A 23,336-nucleotide genomic window follows, 5' to 3' on the forward strand; every position below is an offset into this window, starting at 1 on the left:
CTTCAACAAGGATGAGTACGGCACAGTCGTGAAATCCCTTAAACAGTGTCGGCGTGTGATACAAAATCACCATATCCAAGACACTTAGGCTACGCCAGTGATTCAATAAACTAGGTTTTAGTGGTGACCTGTTAAAAGTCAGTAAAACAGTTTTAAGAGCAGTTTCAACAGAAGACAGAATATAAACACGCAAATAACCGTACGCTTATACCTAAAGCATGCGTTGGAAACCTGATCTATCTGTGAGTTTACACTTGAGAAGAATTAAAAACCTAATATAATTGATTTGGGGTCCAATGATGAGTCTAAGGTAGAGTCTATAAGCAATCAGGACATTCTGAATGCCATATAAAAGTGCAAGTAGTTTACACATTGACATAGATTTCTGTTGAACCTGTCCAAGGCACCTCAAACTGTAAGCCAATGGGAGCAATCACCCATTCATTTGAACAGATGGCTGCTTCCTGCAGTATTTAGCAACGCGGAGGAACCATTTCACTATCTAATACTATTCCCAATCTTAAACTGAACCAGTCAAAAGTTGAAGGTTATCGACTAGAATCTGAAACGTAAGTTCTACAGGAATAAAAAAATTAGAACATGGAATTAGGTGTAGTGCGGATCTTACTGCCTACCTGTTCAACTACTACATGGTTCCGGCCCGATATCAGTAACAGGACCATGTCCACGTAACCATCCTAGACAGGCTGCTACATGCGTAGAAAATCAGCCATATAATGTTGCGGAGAGCATCGAAGGACCTACAAAAATTTCAGAAGGCCAGAGATGTCCAACACCAATTCCACTGCAGTAACTACACCGTCACAAACAAAATGGCCCTGAAGCCAAGAGGGCTACCTCAGCGGCCTATACCAAGGCAAACTAACTTGTTGAGCAAGCGAGTAGATAGATTTCTGACAGCGGACCTTCGCAGAAATAGGCCTCAATTTGTTGGTTGTCATAGTGGAGTTGTCCTTGGTTCTTGCACAAGAAATTGGTTTTAAGGTAGCACCTGTACATGGCGAGCTGGTGACCTGAGAGACAGGACATTTAGGAGATGCAGTGCTGTCATTTGCAAACTGTACAAATGTCACATGCATTGTATGGTGTTTCAATAAAGCCCAGGTCCTCGAGGTAGGATGCTCACTCAAACAAAATGCTCGACGATTTAAAAGGAAAACCATTTAAGGGTTGCACAGACCAGTTTCTAAAAAACTCAGCAGGCATTTCATTATGCCGTCATCGTCTGCTTTGAAGCTTCAAATGTCTGAACGTTGTGAGAGAACGAAAGGTTAGAATGGAGCTTCATAGCCAGGCTCATCCCAGACTTCAGCACTGCCGTTGGAAGCATCCTCACCATCTTCCTCTGTTGAAAGCCGAATGTACTCCATGTGTGCAAACCGATCCCACTCGGTTAATGATGGGTCCTCTCTCTCCTGCTCACAACGTCCATAATTGCAATTAAGAAGCACCTCTGAGTGTCCACAGTTAGTGGGAAATATATTTTCGTTTTAAAATTGATAGTTGGAAGACTACACAAAGGTAAAATTGATATAAACCAAATTGCATCACAGAAGTGCAAAGAAGGAAGGGGATGAAGGTGCATTCTGAAAACGGCAATTTATAAACGTCGAAAGGGACCTGTTTTTCGTACTACAATATCAAGCTTAGAAGATGACTGATATGCTGAGATCTTGAATAAGAGGACGAAATACCTGACGGATGAGGAAGGGGTCACGAGTCTCAAAAGCAACGAACTTATTGAGATTGAAGAGTATATTGAAGAAGTTCCCAGACAATTTACATCGCTTCAAATCCTTAAGTGTCAGTTGCCCCTCTTTCTGCAACCAGAGAAGAAAAATTTCAGCAAGAACTTCATACAAAGCAGCGATGAAGTTCACGCAAGACCTGTTCAGTGCGACCGTGAGAAAGCCTGTTCAGAATATCGGAGTAATACAAAGCTTCAAACCAAAAGATTACCGCAGGTCCTATCATGTCTGCCATTTGACAAACGATATCCTCAAAAAGAACAGGCTCCTGAGCCATGCACTCCATCCGATGAAGTTGCTCCTCATAAAAATATTGCATCTCATTTGGTGTTATCACACCATCACAATCCAGGTCCACACATTTGAACCTGCATCAGGTGTACAAGAAAAAATAAATTAGACTCGATGTCCTCGTTGTTATGTAACTAATCAATCCGAGTGAAAATTCAATCCTTTATCCTAAATACTGTTTTGTCAGAAAGCACATGATTTGCATTCAAAAACATCAACTTCATGCCAAAAAAGTGGAGAGCATTTTAGAGGCCATATAAAGGTACGTACCAGTATTCTAAGCTAGGTTCTGAAGACTTGTCCTCTTCTGAAAGAATGAACCACACGAAGTCCTCATAACCCATCTTCCCCTCTACTTTGCTGGTGAACTTTCTTGGAACCTGAAATCCACCACATTATCAGAACCAACCCTCAGGAATTATTCTTTTTCTTTGAAATAGCGAATTACTAGACAGAAATAGTCATGATCTTCACTTCAATCATGAAACATTTCTTACATCCATGCTAAGTTTCCCAAACTAGATTTTGAAATTCAAGTCGGATATTAGAATGCACCTGGGAAAAGATACGCTCCACGATTCGGTAGGTGAGAGCATGATTTCCATATCGAAGAAGGTCATCTTTGTCTATCAAAAAGTCGTGATCTGAATCCAGCTCCCAGAATTTGCAATATATGACATAAAAATGTTCATATGAGAAGTACCTGCACGAAGCGATTACGTGGATGAGCCTACAGATACACAAGTAGAAACCTAAATTCACATCAATGTACCATACTGTCTTCTATTGAGGGCATGCCAATATTATCTATTTAGAGAAACTTGTAACCATACATAATCGGAAAAGATCTTACAAAGAGTCTATAATTTTAACTTGTTTAAACAACTTCGCCCACACCCAAGCATTTCTTGCTCACAACTCAGTAATAGTTCAAGGGTATCATCAGACCTGAAGATGTAAAAAGCAGGAAATTCGCCAGGAGATATACTCACCGCAACACTTTGTTGATATCTTCTTCTTCATCCACTTGCTGAAGAGCAGTAATTAAGTTACTCCGTTTTAACTCTCTAAGTTGTAGCCGACCATTCCCAGATTTATTTACATGGTAGAATATTCTGTAGATCACAGTTTCAGCTGTCCACCAACACAGCATTTCATTGGAGTACAAAGAATCAGGATGCATTACTCAAGTTGAAAATCTAATCATGCTAGCATTCAAAAATACCATTGAAGTCTTTACAGGATCAGTGCATAGATCATGTGCAGAATTTGTAACGAAGTCGTACCATATCTGTCTTGAAACTCTGGGGTATCATGAAGAAATTCCAAACCGCGATGCGTCAACAGCAATTCTCTTAAAATAGGCCTAAAGTCCTCCTACGCACAATATGAACACATTACATTCAACTTAGCAAATTCATCATGGACCATACAGAACAGTTAACTCTACAAATGGAGTAGATGGTAGGACTACTAGCAACAGACACGAGTACATGGACGGTAACCCCATAAGAAAGGAGAAGACAAATGTTATAAACAAGGACAAAATGAAGTTACTGTCGAAACTATATCAGACAAACCTGTCTGAGGAAATTCTTGTCAGTTTGCTTCAAAATAGTAAAAATGCGAGTTGCAGTGTCCATAGCTAGCATATTTTGGTCCACCCAATATTCTATGAACTTGTCCCTATGAATATTCAAAATCCACGTTAGTTCAATTGAAATTTCAGTGACATGTAGAATGCAAATTAACAAATTTGAAATACAAAATGCGACAGTCAACGCCATAGAGAAGGAACAAACCGCTTCACATAGTAAATACGCTACACGGTAATTAGAATTTAAACGGTGTTGAGACAATTTCCAACCTCGTCACTAGGCCTGAATTGTTGACATCGATCTTTCTGAATAAACAACTTGAAAAGAAGGATGGCAACTTGCAGACATCCTTGGTGACACTTGTAAAAGCTGCACATAGTCAACAGCAGAAAGTTTTTCAATAACCCAGCTCCAGTGAAGTATTCCTATTCAAATCAGACATTTAAGATCTATTCACCATTACTCTGACCTGGTCGACAGAAGATCGAGTCAAAACTCCATTTGCGAAGACTGACCTGATGCAGGTAGACCTTCTGGATGGGCTCCAAATATCTGATTAATGCGAGCCATGCATGATTCGGTCGTATCCTTCGATGGCGGAGGTCCATGCGGAAAATAAAACTGCATCAAACCGAACCCCCCATGTAAGTCCAATCTACAATGCCAGCAGATAACCCTGACTCTTTTAATCAGTCACGAAATCCACCTCATGTCTATTAAGAACTTTCAGAAAAGCCAATGATAAAACAACAATCGTTCATGCCCTGCTAATAAATTGCATAGATGTACGATTGAGAGTTCAAAAGGGTACACGACCTGAGGACTTAAGGAAGTTTCAGAACACTTTACAACCCGGGCGGTTTCTAGAATACTGGCCCCAAACTGCAGAGAACCGACGTACTTGCACACGTTTCATTTGAAGTTATAAGTCGTCTGGAATGAAGAGAAAGTTACCATCACAATGTTTGTAGAAGCTCGTTCCAAGAGTAACTATTAACTCTAGTTTCCAGATTATGAATCTAGAAAATTCTTAGACATCACTACTATTGCCGTAGTGTCGTGATTTTCACTGTACAATGCATATTCAACCATTTGCAAGAATAGATTTATTAAAATTACCTGGGGTATGATTTCTCGAATAGGTTCACTACTTTTCTTCAACGGAGAGTCCCGCATCAAGTGACTAGTTCCTGCTCGTCTGCTGAAAGGAGACCTTGGAGACATTGGAGATCCAGAGCTTCGAGGAGACAATGGCGGAGTATTCCCCACTGCTACAGAAAGATGAGTTGGCAAAAGTGATGAGCCAACGTTGAGGGGTCCTGCTCCAGCTTTCGCTTCTTCCAGAAGATTCGAAACCTACAGAAAGATGGATGACTTTGAGAACGTGCAATGAGCATCCCATAAACACTGAGTAGACACATTGGAACGAAACTTTTCTCTACTACACTCGAATGTTCAAGACTTAAGCACTCGAATGCGCGTCCTTAAGCGAGAGCGAAAGACGGTGGGTAATACATGTAATAACGACTTAAGCCTATCAGAACACCAGGATGTACTTACTACTATACAACTCTGGTCTAACAGTGTCTTGGACTAATCTACGATAAGCTAAAACCTCGAATATCAAGAATCTACAATAGCCAGAGCCCAAGAATCGTGAAGGGAAATGATAGGTACATAATAGTACTAAATACGTGCACGCTTACAACTCAAGGCCCACAAGAAACCCTCAGGTTCAAAACACCATCTTACTGTATGTTAACTGCACGAAGATGTGAAACAATAATACCCATTGATATGCCTGATGAAAGAAACAATAAAAAAAAGTAAAAAATAAAAAAGGACAAACGGTGCTCATATTTTAAAGAGAGCATCTGCAGGGCAGTTGCGAGGTCTTTGAAAGGGCACGTTGGGTCCGAAGAAACTGAAACATACAGGATGAAGAAACCTGGAGAAAGGAGAGGGAGACAAACAAAAGTAAAAAAAATAAGGAAGAAGAGGAAGGCGAGGGGGTGGGGTGGGGTGGGGTGGATGAAGAATCGAAAAACTGTATTCACTGGTCAAATGATCCAAAACAATGAGAACAAATGACCTAGCATCAGAGAACTGAAGTACTCGAAGGGGACCACAAATACATAGGCCTGATTTTCTTGCACGATTAAGTTCAGGAGTAGAAAGAAGATCCCAGGGCAATATAGAAACAAATGAAAAGCAATCCCCCTGCAGGGCAGTGTGATCAGGCTAGACAATGATACAATGCCGTGCTATGTGAGATATAATAGGGCCAAGGAAATGACAATAAACAAGACGAAAGGATGAGGATCGTAATTCACTCTAAGTAAAACCTAACTTGTGGGAGATATAGAACTGATGAGGTTACTCAAAATTCCCCTTCCGTGACCACTCAACAGAGGATATCAGCCACATGTAGGACAACACCTTTCCTCAAAACCGACTTTCATAATGCAGACCGAACCACATCTCCAAATACAAGATTAAACTCTCTCCTGAGTCACTTATCAGAATCTCTCATGAAATCACATCTCCACTATATATCAGCGAGGCCAGGCCAGGACATTACACTGCAACTCACTCTACATTGATTATATTCATTCAAAATCCTAAACTAGAACCTGCATTGTGCCATGACAATGAACAAATCCCACTGCAATCCCCTAAGCTCAATCTTTCAAAACCCTAATTGGATCCATCCACAGCCCCTCTCAAAACTAGCCCAAAACATCTCACCACTCCAAACCCAACACCCAAAGCGGCAAACCTCACTTGTCTCATAAATCAACGCCAAAACTCCCCCACTCTACACGCTACCCATAATCATCATCACTCACCAGACGTTGCGCGTCGGGCAGCGAAATCCATTGCGCGAAAAGCTCGTCCAAGAGCAACTTACAGAGTGCTCCAGGCTTGCTGGCTCCGTGCAAGGATGCGGACGAAGAATGGGTAGGGGAAGGAGATGCAGAGGAGAAGTCCGCAGGGAGCTGCAGCAGGTCGGGGTCCAAAACTCCCATATCCACCACAGGCGACGGAGACTCCATTGCAACGCTGCCCAAGACTCCCTTCAGCATGATCCCGATGCAATGTGGGGGAAAACAGGCGGCGGGTGGGCAACGAGGAGATCAATCTCACATCGCCTGCTGCTGCTCCTGCTGCTCCTCCTCCTCCACGGGCTCCCCGGCGAACAGCCTAGTGACGAAGGAAAGGGTGATGAACAAGACAAAGCAAAGCAAGTGGGGTCGCACTGCGATCGCTATGTGAGGAAGTGGCTCTCCGCCACCACGGCCATGGGCCCTCCTCCTCGGGACGGTTTCAGGCGGCGGTTCTCGACCCGCAACTGTTTACCGCGATGTACGGGATCCTCTGGAGGACAGTTCAGAATCGGAATCTGTCATCCACTTTAAAAGGGATTCCCTCAACCGTGCTTCCTAACTATTGGGGATTGCACCCCACTGAACAACTTTAGCTTCTTTTCTTATATATATATATATATATATATATTTATTATTTGTATGAAGAACCGAATGTATTAAGATCCCTTCGTGCTTGAATGTGTATTACTTTATCGAACGTGGATCTTAAAAGATTGTTTAAAGATGTCTCCATGAATCGTTTAAAGTTCATAAGGACATGTTTTCAAACACTAAGATAAGTACTTACTCGATAGATTGCTCCATAAGACACTTTTTGAAATTTGGTACCTCCACAATTCACAAGAATTGAAATATCTTGTGATTGCAATACTAGATTTAATATAAACCATACTTACAACAATCGTTTCTTTTATTGTATTTTAGTAATGTTCATAAATTTTAGTAAGGTTAAAAGTTTATTTATATATATATATATATATATATATATTTGGTTAATTGTGTTGAATAAGTATTTTAGATAGGCTTAAAAAAACATTGCAATCTTGTGTACATGTGTATATATATATATATATATATATATATATATTTGTATTTCTTCTGTAGTTATATTTACATTGTATTTACATTGTTATTTAGTTTAAAATGTTAGCATACATTCTGTTATAAGTAATCAAATAAATTACCAAGCTTCACATAAAAGAATAGATCAATGTTTGTAAAAACATTTTGCAAGATGTTTGCACTAATCACTATGTTACAACATTCTGCATGAAGACATGAAATTATTCCCTAGAGAATTGAGTTGATACGTTTTCTCTCCTGCCTGTCTAAAATACTAAAGTATTGTTATAGTAGCGTATTACGAGACATAAGTCGTACTAAGACAGTATTTTCTACGACACATACAAATGTTGGAAACTTGCAAATGCATCACCATTTCCAAGTTTTTAAATTACAGAGTCCAAAATTATAGAGCTCAGTCTGGAGTACCACTGATGAAAGAAGCAATACAGCAGTCGTTCATGGGTTACCCTTGAAGTCATAGTGAAGCAAATTAATGTAGCATTCTGATGGTTCTAACCACATTAATCCAACCTTAATGCGGTATTACGAAAAATTCATTGATAACTTCTACGATACTTCAGAAAGCTGAGTCATGTGCTAAGAGATACTTTAGTTCAACACACAAAACTAAGTAACAAGAATAATCGGCAATCTAAATTGTAAAGAAACTTACAATACATCAAGTTAGAGAGAGGAAAACCAATCAGCAATGTTTCTCGACAAAACTCGCAAGTCAGCTAGAGCTACATTTCTTAAAACTTGGGCGACAGCATCAGCAGGAGTGTATTCTCGACCTGCTTGCCACTTCACATCCTGCACACAGTATCCAGTTTGCAAGCTCATAACTAAGAATGTATAATCAAAGCGTAACGAACGGCCCCTGCCAAGCACCTTATAACATAGCTGTTTTCCTAGTTTTCCCTTCACCTTAACATCCATCCAAACCAAGTATACAGAAGAGAAGAGGGCAATCTCTGAGGATCATGGAACAATGTTTTTTACAGCAAGAAGAAGTTACACAATCAGATTTTTCTGTGATTCAAACTGGACAGAAGAAGTGAATGCTGCAAGAGCAGAGAGAAGATTGGAAAATTTCAGAGGATTTCAGAGGATTGTGTACTTACTGGAGCCACTGGGGTGAGGTGATTCCCAGTAAGTACAACTTTGGTCAGCTTTCCTCCTAATGCTTCGGAGCGAGGCCCCAAAATTTCTTCCAAAACATCTGTTTCATCTATAGCGTCTTGGGTAAACTTCACCTGTGCAGGACCAATGGAAGATATCATCAGATGTCTGATTACTCGCTCTGCGAAATGATGCATGGAAGTTGACGAACAGAATCGGCAAATGGGGTCATTTTTACAACGTACCAGTAGGTTATTGGGTACAGCATATGAAAGGGACGCAGCTGCGCGATTCTGTGCAGGAGTCGGAGTGAACTCTGAAACTCCCTGTGAAACCTGCCGGGGAAAGAAGAAGTTTAGAAAGATCAATATAACCAATATTAGCAAAGTGAAACTATCCACAATATAATCGATATACTAAATATCGCAACATACTCAGAATGATGAGAAACACATAGGTAACCTGGTCGAAAACAGCTGGGATCTGGTCCAGAAACTGTCGAAAAGACTGCAGGTTGTCACCAACGGCGGGTGGCAGGGGAACTCGCGAATCCAGAACTGCTCTGATTGCCTCTGCTGAAAACAGCCTATTACATCAGTCTCAAAATCTCAAGAGCCTCAGTCAAGCCAATGCATTAATCTGACATACTCACATAGGCTATTATGACTCATTCAAGCATTACCATTTATGTGAAATAAGTTAAGGTATTCAACACCAATAATAAACAATAATAAACAATGACAAACAAGCACGTACAGCTGAAAGCTCGAGCGAATTCAGTGGCCGGAGACGATTCTACTATTGGTGCAACCTGCGCCAACGTTGGGCCCATCTGCAGTAGAGGATAGAAATGCGTGAAGATCAGCCTGACCTTTAAATTAAAATAAGCTCCAAAAATTCATGTAGCTTATCCTCAGCAAGTGTTTTAGCGCTATATCGCTGACAGTTTGAAATAGACTCAACACGTGCAAGTATCTAGGAGACCGCAGGGAGAAGCTCACCTGGTCGAAGAAGGGTACTGCATCTGAAGCAGGCTTATTATTGAATGAAATGAGTGCACTTGCCTGATCCACAGCATACAAGTCCTTTAAATTGACTCCTCTTTTCTCCACAACCAACAAAAACTATAGACAACCATTTGTATGTAGACAACCAAATTATGCCACTCTAAAAGGAATTCAATGTACAGAAAAGATAAATGTCCTAAATCAAAGCGCACCTTGGGCAACCTCCCTCCTGAGCAAGTGCTTCCAATGACCACCTGCATTAACGCTCCCAAACTGGAAATCACGACAGCAGCGATCGATATAAGTCCATCAAGACTTGAAGGACGTTTCAAGGTAAAAACAGATGAGAAAGCTGAGATGAGACTCGTCGGAAAACAGCAGATAAATCTCAAAAAAATTGACGCCCATTATTTTCATAAGAACAACTGCCACAACCAGAAGGAATTGACTTAGCTCTACGTCATAGAAGATATCTTACTGCTCCAATGGCGGTATGCACACCCATTAACCAACCACGCGCTCATCTACGGATGGAATCATACCTGTGGCCAACACTGTACACAGGGAGTGTCGAGATGTCTCCAGCAGAAAGGCCCGCAAACCCTGTGTTCGACAAATAATCTAAACAGGTGTTGAATCGGGTGTGAATGCCCTGGGCAGAAACCGTATGGTCAAAACTCAAACTGAATGGCGTTGCCACTATCAAATATCCTTCCTTCGCCAGTAATTCTATCAGCACACTGCTCGCCCGTTCATACAAACAACCCCACATAGTTACAAAAGCATGATCTCATATTTTAAAAGTCTTCACAATCAAATTCACAAAACAGCTTTCTAAGTTCAAGGCATAAAAATTTTCTGTTACGAACCAACTATTCAATATTGTGATGGTTAAGAAACAAACAAAATAAAATACAATAATATAATATACAAAGAGGAAGACAATTGTTTCTCCATTTTCGAATGTAGAGTTATAACAAACAAGGAATACTGGCTTGGGTACATATATCTGGCAATTCCGTAAACTTTGAAAAACGTTAACCACTGCAAGTCCACTTGCAATTTGCATAAATAGTGAAAACTCGTGAGAGCCCGTTGTGTTTTGAACCTGTATATCACATCTGGGGCAGCACCAATAAATGCGCCTCCTATGAAATGAATAACTCCCTTCGTTCTCCCGTTTTGATCCAAAGAAGGGTAAACCAGACAGTCACAGACACGTTCAAAAGAAGCAGTCCCACGCATCCGATCTGAAGCCGCCGAACATGTGACCACAGACCTTCTTGCACGCACCATAAAGTTCCTGCTCAAGGTCCGTAACCTCAGACCAGAATGCGGAGTTCTCCTTGCTGGTCGCTTTGGATAAATGCACAGCCCAGGAAGAAACTTATTGACCGAGCTTGATGAAACATCTCCTACTCTGCTCAAACTCTCATGGCCAAAATTAGCTGCACATGACGCTTGGGGTAGGGTCCGAAAACACGCCGCTTGTGACATCGTTCTGGGACAGCTTTCGCCTCCTGCAAAAAATAACTTCCTCAAAGATTGCTCCGCCCAAATTTCGACAATAGTACAAATCAGCTACCTCTCACCGAATACAACTCACCACACATTCACCCAATCAACATCAACGAACAATGCACAAACCTCAACAATGTCCAAACAAGAAACGAGAGCCCATGGGCCTAATTTCCACCGACCAATGAAGCAACAACATAGCAGCAAAGCCGTGCGTATTCCTAAAAAGAAAATCATCGTTCGCGTAATCCACCTGTTGGAAACGCAACAGAACACTCCCAGCTCCAATCCTGCCAAAAATCCTGCCGAAAATGGGACAATCAGCGCAGCAACAGCAACGAAAAAAACGGCAGCGCTCCCAGTGTGCGAGAAGTTGAACAATGGAATGTAGGATTGGAGCAAATGGAGGCACAAAACCCAGCTGCCAAATCGGATGCTTGGATTGCTGGGCTGTGAATTTGAGGCGATGGATTTGCAGTGAAGTGGGTTCGGGTGACGAAGGCTGACTTGGAACCTTATGTACCTCAGCTTGCCGAAGGGCTCTGCTTCCTCGAGCTTCCTCCCCCACCTCCCATTAAGAATACAAGACTGTGTGCTTCACACAGTAGCGCTTTTTCTCCTAAAAAATCAACATGTGATATTGATATCATGCAATGGATATTAATGACTATGTATCAAAATCACATGCAAGACTCATGTTTCACTTCCAAATTCTTCATACATGGTATAAAACATTTCTTAGAATTTTCATGCTAATTTAGATTAATTTGCAACAAAAATGTAGGAATCTTATAGATGTTTTTCCTACCTTTTGAACAATCCCTAAAAAAATTTAATTAACATAAAAAGCATGTATTTTTTTAACAAGAGTTTTTATATTTGATGTTGTAAATAAACCAAGGTGTTTTAGGAATTTTCATTAATTTTTTTTTTGTTTTTTGTTTTTTGTTTTTTTTGTTTTTGTGTTATTTCTTGTTATGTAATTATTTTTTTTTTGTTTTTTTCTGCCTATTTTATATTCTATCAAATGTGTGATGCATCTAAGTTGGATCTTTGTATGTTTGTACAAATTTGATCTTGCATTTAAAAAGCCCATCTTTCTTGTCCAATATCATTTGCATGTATGTAATGCTTACAAGAGCATCCAACTTAAGATACCTCCAATTCTATTGATTGTTATCTTTACTTACTTAGTGCTTATTTGATAGAATTGAGGGTATTAGCAATTAAAAATATTTATGACAAATAATTATAATATCAAATAATTTTTCATATTTATAAAAAAATTCATAAAATAATAGCATGTAAATTGCATGGATATAAAAAATAACCATATTTTTTCAATGTTTGTATATTTTTTCTAAAATAAAAACATACATACAAACAAAGAATTTAATTTTTTTTTCCTTATTATTCAATTATCTACTAAAAAGAAACAATGAATGATAGAAGAATGTTGTATTAGTAAATCAATATCTCTGATTTTTCTATAACATTTGTAATATTTAATAAAATTTGAATTATGAGTGCAAATGCTATAACTTTAAAACAACGCTAAGTATATTCATGTAATGACTCGCCCTAACCATCTACCTAACTATAATCTATATAGCTCAAGCTGTGGATTTGTGCAGATGCATGAGTGAGAGATGGGTTGCTGATGTTGCTAGATTTTTCCAAAATCCCCTTTGAAATTGAAGGCAAGAACATCAAGCACAAATGGATCTAAAAACAAGAAATTTGAGTTGGCTCTCAAAAGCAACATTGGCATGTTTGTGGTCTCTCTTAAAATTGGTGATAGTGTTAATTCATGTCACTCATAACATGATTGAGACATTTAGTTGTGATGAAGATTGTACAAGCTTTAGAGCCTTAAAATTGAATTCCTTAAAAATGACAATGAGTATGTCTAATGTAGTTCAAAAACAATGTGGAAAGTTATTGAAGAAGCATGGTCAAGGTATGTATTGCAACTTAGAAGATTGCTTGCCACAAGGAGAAGCTAAGATGTTGATTAAAGGCTTTGTGATGGACTACAAGAAATTTTATGTGATGGTCCATCACAAAGCCTATTGATAGTGATTGGAGGCAGTAGCACATAAGAGTTGGTTGTACTAAATTGCATACTTCATATTTGATAAAGTTTATATTCTTATTATTGCTTTATGCTTCTTCAATGATAGTCTATCAAATGGTATTGTAAATATATCCAATATTTGCTAATTAATATTCACATATAAGACAAAGGTATCACCTTTGATTACTTTCTCTCTCACTTAGTACTGGTGTAATTTTATGTGTAGAGAGTGCATGAAATACCAACTTTTTGGCAAGCTTGATTGCACTGATATTGTAGCATCTAAGATCAATATCCATCTTAGTCAGTATAAATGTTCCTTCAAGAGTCAATGTGGCCTTATTATTTTAATTTTCTTTGAGTCCATTGTTAGAAGATTCTGCTCTTTGATGATTTTCAATAAATAAATTTCTTCCTTTGTATCTTTTTTTAATCTCTATGTTCAGCTTTTGTACCAAAAACTACCAATGTAGGTTGTTTTTTACTTGCCCATGAAACCACCTCTCTTTAAGGAAAAAAACACAAAAACTATAGATACTATAATAAGATTCCATGCATGTGGCTTAGTTAGAATTAGTGTAGCCTTTAAAGTTATGGCATGACTATAAGAGAAATAATAAAGACTAGAAGTAATACCTATGCAATAGAGAATGCTATAGTTAAATATGTTCTAGATTTAAGAAATGATTTCTCAAACTATATTCCAATAGAATGCTTTGAAATAGACTATAAATTGATTAGCAAAGCCAATGGCATATGAAAGATCCAAGTAAAAATTAATAAGTTAAATAATTACTTAATGAAATTATAATAGAATATTTGATTGAATTTTAGAAGCAGGTTTTAATTACAAGAGAAATGTTTTTAAATAAAAGCATAGATATATATTTGTATTCCAATATGTTAAATTTTAATAAAATTTATTGAATATAGAAACTTTGATGGATAAATACATCATGTTTAGAGATAATAAATTTAATTCTTAAATAATTTTTGATAGAATCTAACTTTTCATTTCATATTAGATTTGGAAAAAATATTGTATTTGTTGAATTTTGATATTTTAGTTTCTTATAATAAGATCATTTACAAATAATACCATAATAACTATGGTAGACCCTTCTCTTACATTGTGAATTAAAAAGATAAGAATTGATCTTAGTATATCAAATGTGTATATTTTGTTTGAATCTATATATGAAAAAATTAAGATGGAAAATAAGATATTTTTGTCTTGGTGAAATAAAACTTTATATTTGAAGTAAGTAGATTGATCCTTCTAAATTTTTATTTAAAAACATGGTAACTATATTGTTATATTATGTGAAAACTAACTTGGAAATGTATTCGGAATATAGCTTTAGAAGGTAAATAGCACTTACTTCAAAAAAAAGAATCTAATAATTCTAATAAAATTCTAAAGAAACCTTAATTGAATCTTAACAATTATAATCAAACCTTAATAAAAATCCTAAAGAATGTAAAATAATTCTTAAAATCATCAATAGATAATTTTTTTTAAATATCAAATAAATTATAAAGATTATTAAAATAAATCTTTAAAAAATTCTAAAGAATTTATAAAGCAATCATAAAAAAATATTTAAAATAAAAATTAAAGAATTTTTTATAAAAAAATTCTAAAGTTGTTAAAAAATCCGAAAAAATCTCTAAATAAACTTTAAAAATTTCTAATCAAATTCTAACTAAATCCTAAATAAATCATAATTATTTTAATAATTTTCTAAAAAAACTCTAAAAAATCATAAATAAACTAAAAAAAATTATAAAAATTTCCAATTAAACCATAAAAAAATCCTAATATATCCGAATAAAAGCTTAAAGATATCCTATAAATCCTAATCAAATCCTAATCAATCCTATGATTGACTTAAAATCTCAATAATTATTTATTAAACTATTAATTTTACTTAAATTTATAAATTTATTGCAATCTAATAATTAAAAATAAGTACCACAATTTAAAAGAAAATATAATTCACTAATTGGAAAAAAAAATTCCTTTATTTTTTTGATATCAATTTTCTTCTTTTTCCAATCTTAATTTTGATCTTCTAAGAGCAAAATTTCCTTATTGAACTATTCACTTGCACTAAAAATTTGTAATTGTTTTAAAAAATATATTAATAATATGATTTAAAATTTTTACTTCAATTTAATTAGAAAATTACTTAAGATTAAATAAATCCTTATTTATCCTTAAAATCCAAATTTTAAAATATTATCTAATTAAATTTCAATAATTATTAGACTGAATTCAAATTCATAATACAAATTTTAAAAAAATAGATACATAAGTATATATATATATATATATATTCACTTCTTAATATTCAAAAATACTCATGTGATTTTCAAAATTATATATATATTTTTTTATTTCTCAAAATCTAAATCACTTATAATACATCTTAATTTGAAAAACTCTAAAATATTTGTTATCAATTCAAATCACTCAAATTCAATGCTCAACCAAATCTTAGTAAGTTTTTTTTACCAAGAGTCGACAAAAGGAAAAAGGACCAATTCAATATTCGGGTGAGTTTGCTGTGAAGGGCCAATTCGACCCAATTATGAAGACATTGAATCCAGGTCCTAGTATGGGCCTCTTATCCAAAATGAGACCTGACTTGGTTGAGTAACCCAATGAGGTCCCGAATATGGAGGCTTTGGTTCCATTTCAATCTGTTCCGTTCTCTATGCCATTTTGGAAGGAACGTCTTTTCCATGGAAAGATCCTCTTAGAGACAGGAATTCCGGGGAAGCGTCATTGGCTGTTCTAATTCGAAGTCTAAGGCGGGAGAAAAGGGGACCACATCGAGTTAAAAGGGAGGAGAGGATAAGGAAAGGGGCATTCAAAGATCAAGATTTTGGGATTGGAGAGCTAGCTTCAAGCTCCTTCAAAAGGTGTAGAATTGGATTTCATAGGGTTTGGGAGAACTTTGGCAATCGTTGCTGAAAGTCAGTGTTTGTATTGGTGATTTGGATTTTTTTTGCAATAAAATTAAGGTTGATACTGTTGACTGTTTTGTGAAATTGGAGAAACTTCTGCAGTGGAAATTTAGAGGTATCTAGAGGATTGAGTATGCCAAGTGCATGCAAAAAGTTGTATTAATCTGATAGAACAGATAGAGGATATTTGACCATTAGTATAAAGAGGTATCAGAAGTTAGCAGATTAGGGTTGTTTAGGATTTGTGTAATATCTGGAGATCTATCGGTTGGAATAAGATGATTTGGCATGGTAAGTCAAGGACTTCTAGGCGGCGGTCAAGATACAAAAGTATGGATTAATGAAGTTTTCTTGCAACTTATAAGTTAGATTGGATTCAAACTTCTTGAGCATTTGGAAGGCTTGCAAAGACAATAGTCGTAGAAGTTTACAACCAGCGGACGGTCATATTGAGAATTACAGCTTGTCGAAGCTCGCTGTTGAGAATTAGGGTTAAAAATAAAAATAAAAATAAAAATAAAAATAAAAAATAATAAAATAAAATAATAAAAAATAAAATAAAATAAAATAAAATAAAAATAAAACTAACAAATAACAAAAAACTTGTACTTATAATTTCTTCAAGTTATTAAAAATAGTGTATCTAAGTATTTTATAATGGGATTAAGCTTTTATATTGAAATCCAAAATAATTGTATTTAGATGGTTGAAACCCACTAGCCTACTCGAATACTTGCAAAACATTGTTTTATCTTCTATAGCCAGATGCTTGGTGCATTTTCAAGCAAGATAGTACGTAATACGACACCAATATATATCTATTTGGCTTGTTCCATATAAGGTTAGAAAATGATCTTGGTTGTCTCGTTGGTACGGAGGATACTTGGTTTGATGATGTCGATGGAGCATATTGCTGATGTCACATACGGAGGTATAGCTTGTAATAGGGTGACATCAATTGGTCCTTGAATATTGGCACTGAAATTGGCCATTGTTTCTAACATTCAAGATGATTAAATATTAATAAAATCTTTTCTATTTATATTTTCACCATATAGTCGTATTACAACACGACAACGGTACATTTTTCTAGAAAACAAACACCTTTTTTTGTTAATTATGGTTATCATCTATGACTTGATACTTTTGACTTTTCAAAAGTTGATAATCTTGCTGCGAAAGATTTGGCAATTCATTTGTCAGAGCTACATGCAACAATGAAGGCGCAATTAAAAGAAGCTCAAGAACAATAAAAGGTCAATGCTGATGTCTATTGAAAGGAACAACCACCATTCTACATGGTTGATAGGATATGTTTACTTTGTCGCAATATCAAGACCACTCGTCTTTGTGACAAGTTGGACTATCGAAGGCTTCGACCATTTTCTATTTCTGCACAAATCAATCCAATTGCATATCATTTACATCTACCAGAGTCAATAAAAATCCATCCTATATTCCTCATGTCTCTTCTTGAACCATACAAGACAGTGGACATACCAAGAAGAAGACAAGCTCCACCTCCTCATATAGAAGTGGACAATAATGAAGAATTTGAAATAAAAGAAGACTTAGATTTAAGGCGGTGTCAAAATAAATTGGAATATCTTGTCCATTGGCGCTGATATAATATTAGTGAATGCACATGGGAGCTAGTAAAGAATCTTGCAAATGCAGCAAAGGCAATGGAGGCTTTTCATTGACAACATCCATTAAAATCAAGATGAAAATCTTTTTTATAAAAAAAACAACATCTCGATAAGATATCATTCTACTTTCAATCCTTATTTGTAGCTTCTTTGTAGTTGTGACGCTCAGAAGATGGAGAACCAACAACCAGTGGATTCGACTCAAGTACCTTCATTAGTTGATCTGTCGGATGAGATATTACAATTGTCTCAACCTTCAAGATGATGCAATCGAAATGAAGATCTTCAAGAACAACATATTCTTCCTCGAATAGATAGCAAAGTATAACGCCTTTGGTATCACGACCTTGGAAGGGACTTTCAATGTTTGGTGATTTTACTAGAGGTGTCATGGACACAAAAATACAGACTCGAGATCTAACAAGAAGTTCAAGAAAAACTGACAAGAATTAGATTAATCAGATGAATACAAGAAAAATATAGGAGAGGTGAACTAGAGCTCCAAAAGATGTGTTGTCAAGATTAAAGAACTCTTCAGCCTCGATTCCAATATATACTTCTATTTAGGAAGCTTCTCAAGCAACTTCTAATATCTAGAAGCTTCTAGAAGGTTCCAGAGACTTGCTTCTAGAAGGTTCTAGAAACTTGTCTCTAGAAGGTTCTAAGGACTATGTTCCTAACATCACCCCTTCCTTTAGCTTCGAGGTCTCTGAGAAGCAATGTTGTTGTTAATCAGTACCAATGCAAGAAAATGAAGATTTGTCGCATAATGTCTACTATGAACTCCAACTGCTGTTCACGAGGCAAGTGGTTCATTAGCCCTTAAAGCCAACACTAGTGGCCCACGCCTTTGACTTCTGACCAAGTATGAACTTTTGTGTCCTCATTGTAAAATTGTCCTGCAAACACGCCTTTTGGCTAACCATTGGAAGCAGGCTCGAAGTCAAATACAATCACCAATGATCAGTTATTTGATATCCTCCGTCATCATCGTGGTGTAGGCAGTTCTTCATCTCAGAGTCGCCTTCGTGAGCTAGTTGGTTGAGATAATCTAATTGGCATAGTATCTATCTCTTGGCTATCCATATCAGAAGACTAAACTATGGCTACTGAAAAAATTCTACTTTATCTTAGAGAAAATAACTACATCAACTACGAATTTTGGTGGTACTCTCCCTCTTTCTTATATTCTTGGGTGAGTAAGCTTCAGAAAGAAGCTATCGTCAAACCGACTTAGGTTTATGAGGATGTTGATGAAACTTCTATACCTTTTGTGGCGCATTGGCGAGATTTTCAGCTGGCTCCCACGTTCGCTCATTAATATCGTAGCTGCACTAATGAACAAGATACTCCAACTTATCCGACCTTCGCCGAGAATCTAGCACCTTTTTAACCTCGTATTCCTTGTGGTTCTCGATCTCAATACTAGGTGGCAGACATTGCACTCTTCCAAAAAAAGACGACTCTCGATAAGGCTCCAATAGAGAAACATGAAAGACTAGATGTACCTTCATAGAAGCTAGTAATTCCAGATGGTATGCCACTGGATTGATTTCCTTCTGGATGATAAATGGTCCCAATCTTCGATAGTCCAACTTATCACATGGTCGCTTGGTCTTGATATTTTGTCGAAGAAGCCATGTTTTATCTCCAATTTTAAAAATAAGTGCTTGATTTTGAAATCTATCTACAGACGCCTTGTAGGATTCTTGTACGGATTGTAATTAAAGCTTCAACGTATTTTGAAGCTCTAATAGTTGTTTTGTAAATCCTTCAGCTACTAGATTGTTATTTTTTGACGGACTCAATAAATCAAGCTTTGGATGATACCCATAGTTGGAAAAGAATGGTGTGTATTGAGTCGATGCATGGAAGGTGTTGTTATATGCAAACTTGGCTAGCGACAGATATGTGGTCCAATTGTCTTACTGATCGTTGATGCTACATCATAAGTATTGTTTCAAGACTTGGTTCACTCGTTTCGTTTGGCCGTTAGTTTGAGAATGAAAAGTCGAAGAAAGCTTGATATCCACCTTCAGTATCTCAAAGAGAGATCTCCAAAACTTTGATACGAACTGGGTTCCTCGATCTAATACGATATCATCTGGTAGTCCATGATATCCATACACATTATCGAGAAAGAGCCTTGCTATGACTTCATTGGACGATGTCTTCTTGCAAGAAATAAAGTGTGCCATCTTTGTAAGCCGATCTACCATGACAAAGATGCTATCAAATGAGTTCGATGATGGCAGGTCCGAGATGAAGTCCATGGAAACTGAAGACTATGGTTGATATGGAATCGGTAATGGCTGTAGGAGTCCATAAGGGTGATGCTGAGGATTCTTAGATCTTGAACAGATGTCGCAGGAGAAGACAAAATCTTTCACATCCTTCTACATTTGGGGCCACCAAAAATCTTGAGAAATAAGCTCCAAGGTCTTGTTAAATCCAAAATATCCCACAGTTGGAAAATCGTGGCAAGATTGAAGAACTTGGAGTCGTGTTGTTCCTTTTGGGATATACAACTGTTCTTCAAAGTATAAAAGATCTCCCTCCACCTTGAACTTGTCGTCATTGGCACACTGCTTGATATCAATGGCTACTGAATCTTCAATGGTCACAGCATGTACCTCATTCAAGAAGTCAGCATCAATTGGCACAATAGTAGCACAAAGCCGAAATTGCTCTGGCTTCAACAACGTCATACATTGTTGATCAAACGCTGCTTCTCCAGCCTTTGGTACAAGATATGATCTCCTTGATAAGGCATCACATAGTCCTTACTACTTTCCAAGTCGATAAGTGATAACAAAATCGAACCTAGATAGCGACATCCTCCACCGAGCTTGACGTCGATTTAGAACTTGAGTCCACATGAAATACTCCAAATTCTTGTAATCTGTATATACGGTCACTAGGTGTGCAACTCCTTCAAGAAAATGACGCCATTCTTGGAAAGAATCCACTATAGCAATAAGTTTCTTATCGTGGATCTCATCATTGATTTCAACAGCAAAGAACTTTCGAGAATAGAATGCAACCAGATAGAGCTTCTTGTCTTCTCCCATTTGTGAAAGTATAGCTCCCAAAGCAAAATCTCAAGCATCAGTTTCTAAATAAAAGGCCTTTGTAAAGTTTGGATGTACGAAGATTGGAGCCATAGTAAATGTGGTCTTCAAGTCTTGAAACGCCTTCTCCGCTAGAGGTTTCCATTCCAGCTTATCTTTGCATGTCAACCAAGTGAGAGGAGCAGCAACTTGAGAGTAATTCTTGATGAAGATCCGATAGAAGTTGACAAAACCAAGAAAGCATTGTATGTCTTTAACCGTCTTCGGAACCTCCCAAGACACGATTGCTTCCACCTTCTTGGTGTCCATCTTCAAGCCTTCTGTAGTTGCAACGAACCCCAAAAACTCCATCTCTATTTAGTGAAATAAACACTTCTCCAACTTGGCATATAGTCCTCACTCGCGTAGTTTCTCTAAGACCAAACAAATGTGCTTTTCATGCTCTTCCTCGTTTTTGGAGAATATCAGAATATCATCCAAATAGATGACAACAAAATCGTCAAGGTGCTCTCGAAAAATATCATTCATCATATGTTGAAAGACCGTTGGAGCATTGGTAAGACCAAAAGACATGACATTATACTCAAAATGGCCATACCTTGTATGGAACGATGTCTTCCACTCATCTCCTTCCTTGATTTGTACGAGGTTGTAAGCTCCTCTTAGATCAATTTTTATAAAGATCCTTGTACGTCTAAGTTATTCTAAGAGACCAGAAATCAAAGGTAACGGATAACGATTCTTCTTTGTTACCTTGTTGAGGCCTCGATAGTCCATGCACATCTGCAACGAACCATCTTTCTTCTTTATAAATAAGATGGGTGTTCTTGTTGACGATTTTGAATGACGGATGAAGTCCTTGGCCAGATTCTTGTCGATATACTTCCGCAACTCGGCCAACTCCGTCTGCGATAGATTGTAGATTGGGCCAAAAGGTGGTTGTGTTCCTTCCTGCAAGTCTATGGCGCAATCATATGGTCAGTGTTCTGGTAGCATGTCGGCATTCTCCTTTTGAAACACATCTTTAAAATCCTTATATTGCTCAGGTATACTTGCTGTCAAGATCTTCTCCCCGGTAGTTGGAGCAATATAAATGACAATCGATGTACCTTCCTTGGACGATTTTATAAACGCTCTTGCTCCAATGAATAAGGATTTTTTTATTCTGGGTTTTCTACTAGGCTTGCTCTTGGATGGTTTTGTGGAAAAGGTCATCTTCTACAACCTCCAATCTATGGATGGATTATGCTTTTCTAACCAAGAAAGACCAAGAATAATAGGATCTGATGGGATTCCAATAATATTAAAAATAATATGACTACTATGGCCTTTAAACGTTACTTTTATAGGTTCTGACTTATGGGTGACACTACCAGACAATAAAGCTCGTCCATCTATGACCTCAATGTGAACAGGTTTGGATTTTTGTAGTAAAGGGATCTTATGGCGCTTTGCAAATTCTTCGTCTAAGAAAGAAGCAGATGCTCTTGAATCTAATAATGCTAAGGTTCTTAATTTTTGAGGGCCAATAAGTAAAGGGATTATAAAGCAAAGGGCAGGATGAAGGAAAAGAAAGGAACCTGGTTGTTATTGCAATATTTCATTGTCCAGCCGCACGATTCCTATTATGACTGGGCATCCTCGTTTTTCAGAACAAACGGGCCCCTAGTTCTAACAATATGTCAATTTTGTTTCTTAGGGCAGTTTCCAACTTTGTGGCCTTCTTCATCGCAATACAAGCATAGACCTTCCTCCATACGCTATCGGATTACGTGCTTTCCTGCTTGAGAACACATCGAGTGTCTGGCTATAGAAGGTAGTATGGAGATTTGCTAATATTCAAGCAGTCTATCGGTTTTTGACTGTTGGAATATAAATAATTGCAAGAATATATCATAATTCTATACGGATGTCCTTCGATTGCTCGCCAAAATCCTTTTTGCTCCAACTAGTAGGTCTCTAGACGTTACAAAGAACCCCAAACAATCCAATCTACTAATCTCTGATACCGCTTTATACTCACGACCTTGTATCCACTGACTGTCTTATTAGATTAACCCAAAATTTTTCATTCACTCTACATACTCAATCCTATAGACACTCTTTTAATTCTTCAATCACAGACGTAACTTTGATTTCACAAAACAGTCAAGAGTAATCACACCCACTTCATTAAAACCCCGATTCACCAGTACAACACTGACTTCAGCAACGGTTGCCTCAGTCTTCCTAAAATCCTATGAAGAAAAAAAATCCCAATTCTTTGTCTTTTCCCTCCGAAGCATGAAGCTAGCTCTCCAACCCTTAA

General features: G+C 37.2%; 2 protein-coding genes across 3 annotated transcripts; both read right to left on the reverse strand.

Annotated features, from left to right (window-relative positions):
* Positions 1-311: 311 nt before the first annotated feature.
* Positions 312-6,908, reverse strand: LOC112289189 (serine/threonine protein phosphatase 2A regulatory subunit B''beta). Of its 2 annotated transcripts, XR_002971788.3 has the most exons (13): positions 6,508-6,908; positions 4,778-5,014; positions 4,174-4,279; positions 3,928-4,027; positions 3,641-3,746; positions 3,347-3,437; positions 3,053-3,194; positions 2,616-2,763; positions 2,331-2,440; positions 1,981-2,137; positions 1,716-1,841; positions 1,202-1,436; positions 312-1,012 (listed from the first exon to the last, which is right to left on the reverse strand). XR_002971788.3 is itself a non-coding variant. In XM_024534194.3 (12 exons), exons 1-12 carry the CDS (start codon positions 6,742-6,744, stop codon positions 1,293-1,295), a joined length of 1,704 nt encoding a protein of 567 aa, XP_024389962.1. In that variant the 5' UTR covers positions 6,745-6,908; the 3' UTR covers positions 312-1,292. The 2 variants fall into 2 exon arrangements, 1 of the variants encoding a protein (XP_024389962.1); XM_024534194.3 differs by having other exon boundaries at positions 312-1,436.
* Positions 6,909-7,956: 1,048 nt separating this feature from the next.
* On the reverse strand, positions 7,957-11,735 carry LOC112285558 (uncharacterized). Its single transcript, XM_024526511.3, has 10 exons — positions 11,512-11,735; positions 10,849-11,260; positions 10,283-10,480; positions 9,953-10,013; positions 9,735-9,797; positions 9,490-9,565; positions 9,196-9,308; positions 8,979-9,068; positions 8,736-8,867; positions 7,957-8,424 (listed from the first exon to the last, which is right to left on the reverse strand). Exons 2-10 carry the CDS (start codon positions 11,235-11,237, stop codon positions 8,296-8,298), a joined length of 1,251 nt encoding a protein of 416 aa, XP_024382279.1. The 5' UTR covers positions 11,238-11,260; positions 11,512-11,735; the 3' UTR covers positions 7,957-8,295.
* Between the last annotated feature and the right edge of the window lie 11,601 nt (positions 11,736-23,336).

This window comes from Physcomitrium patens, chromosome 1 (genome assembly GCF_059467195.1).
Source record: "Physcomitrium patens ecotype Gransden chromosome 1, ASM5946719v1, whole genome shotgun sequence".
NCBI lineage: Eukaryota > Viridiplantae > Streptophyta > Bryopsida > Funariales > Funariaceae > Physcomitrium > Physcomitrium patens.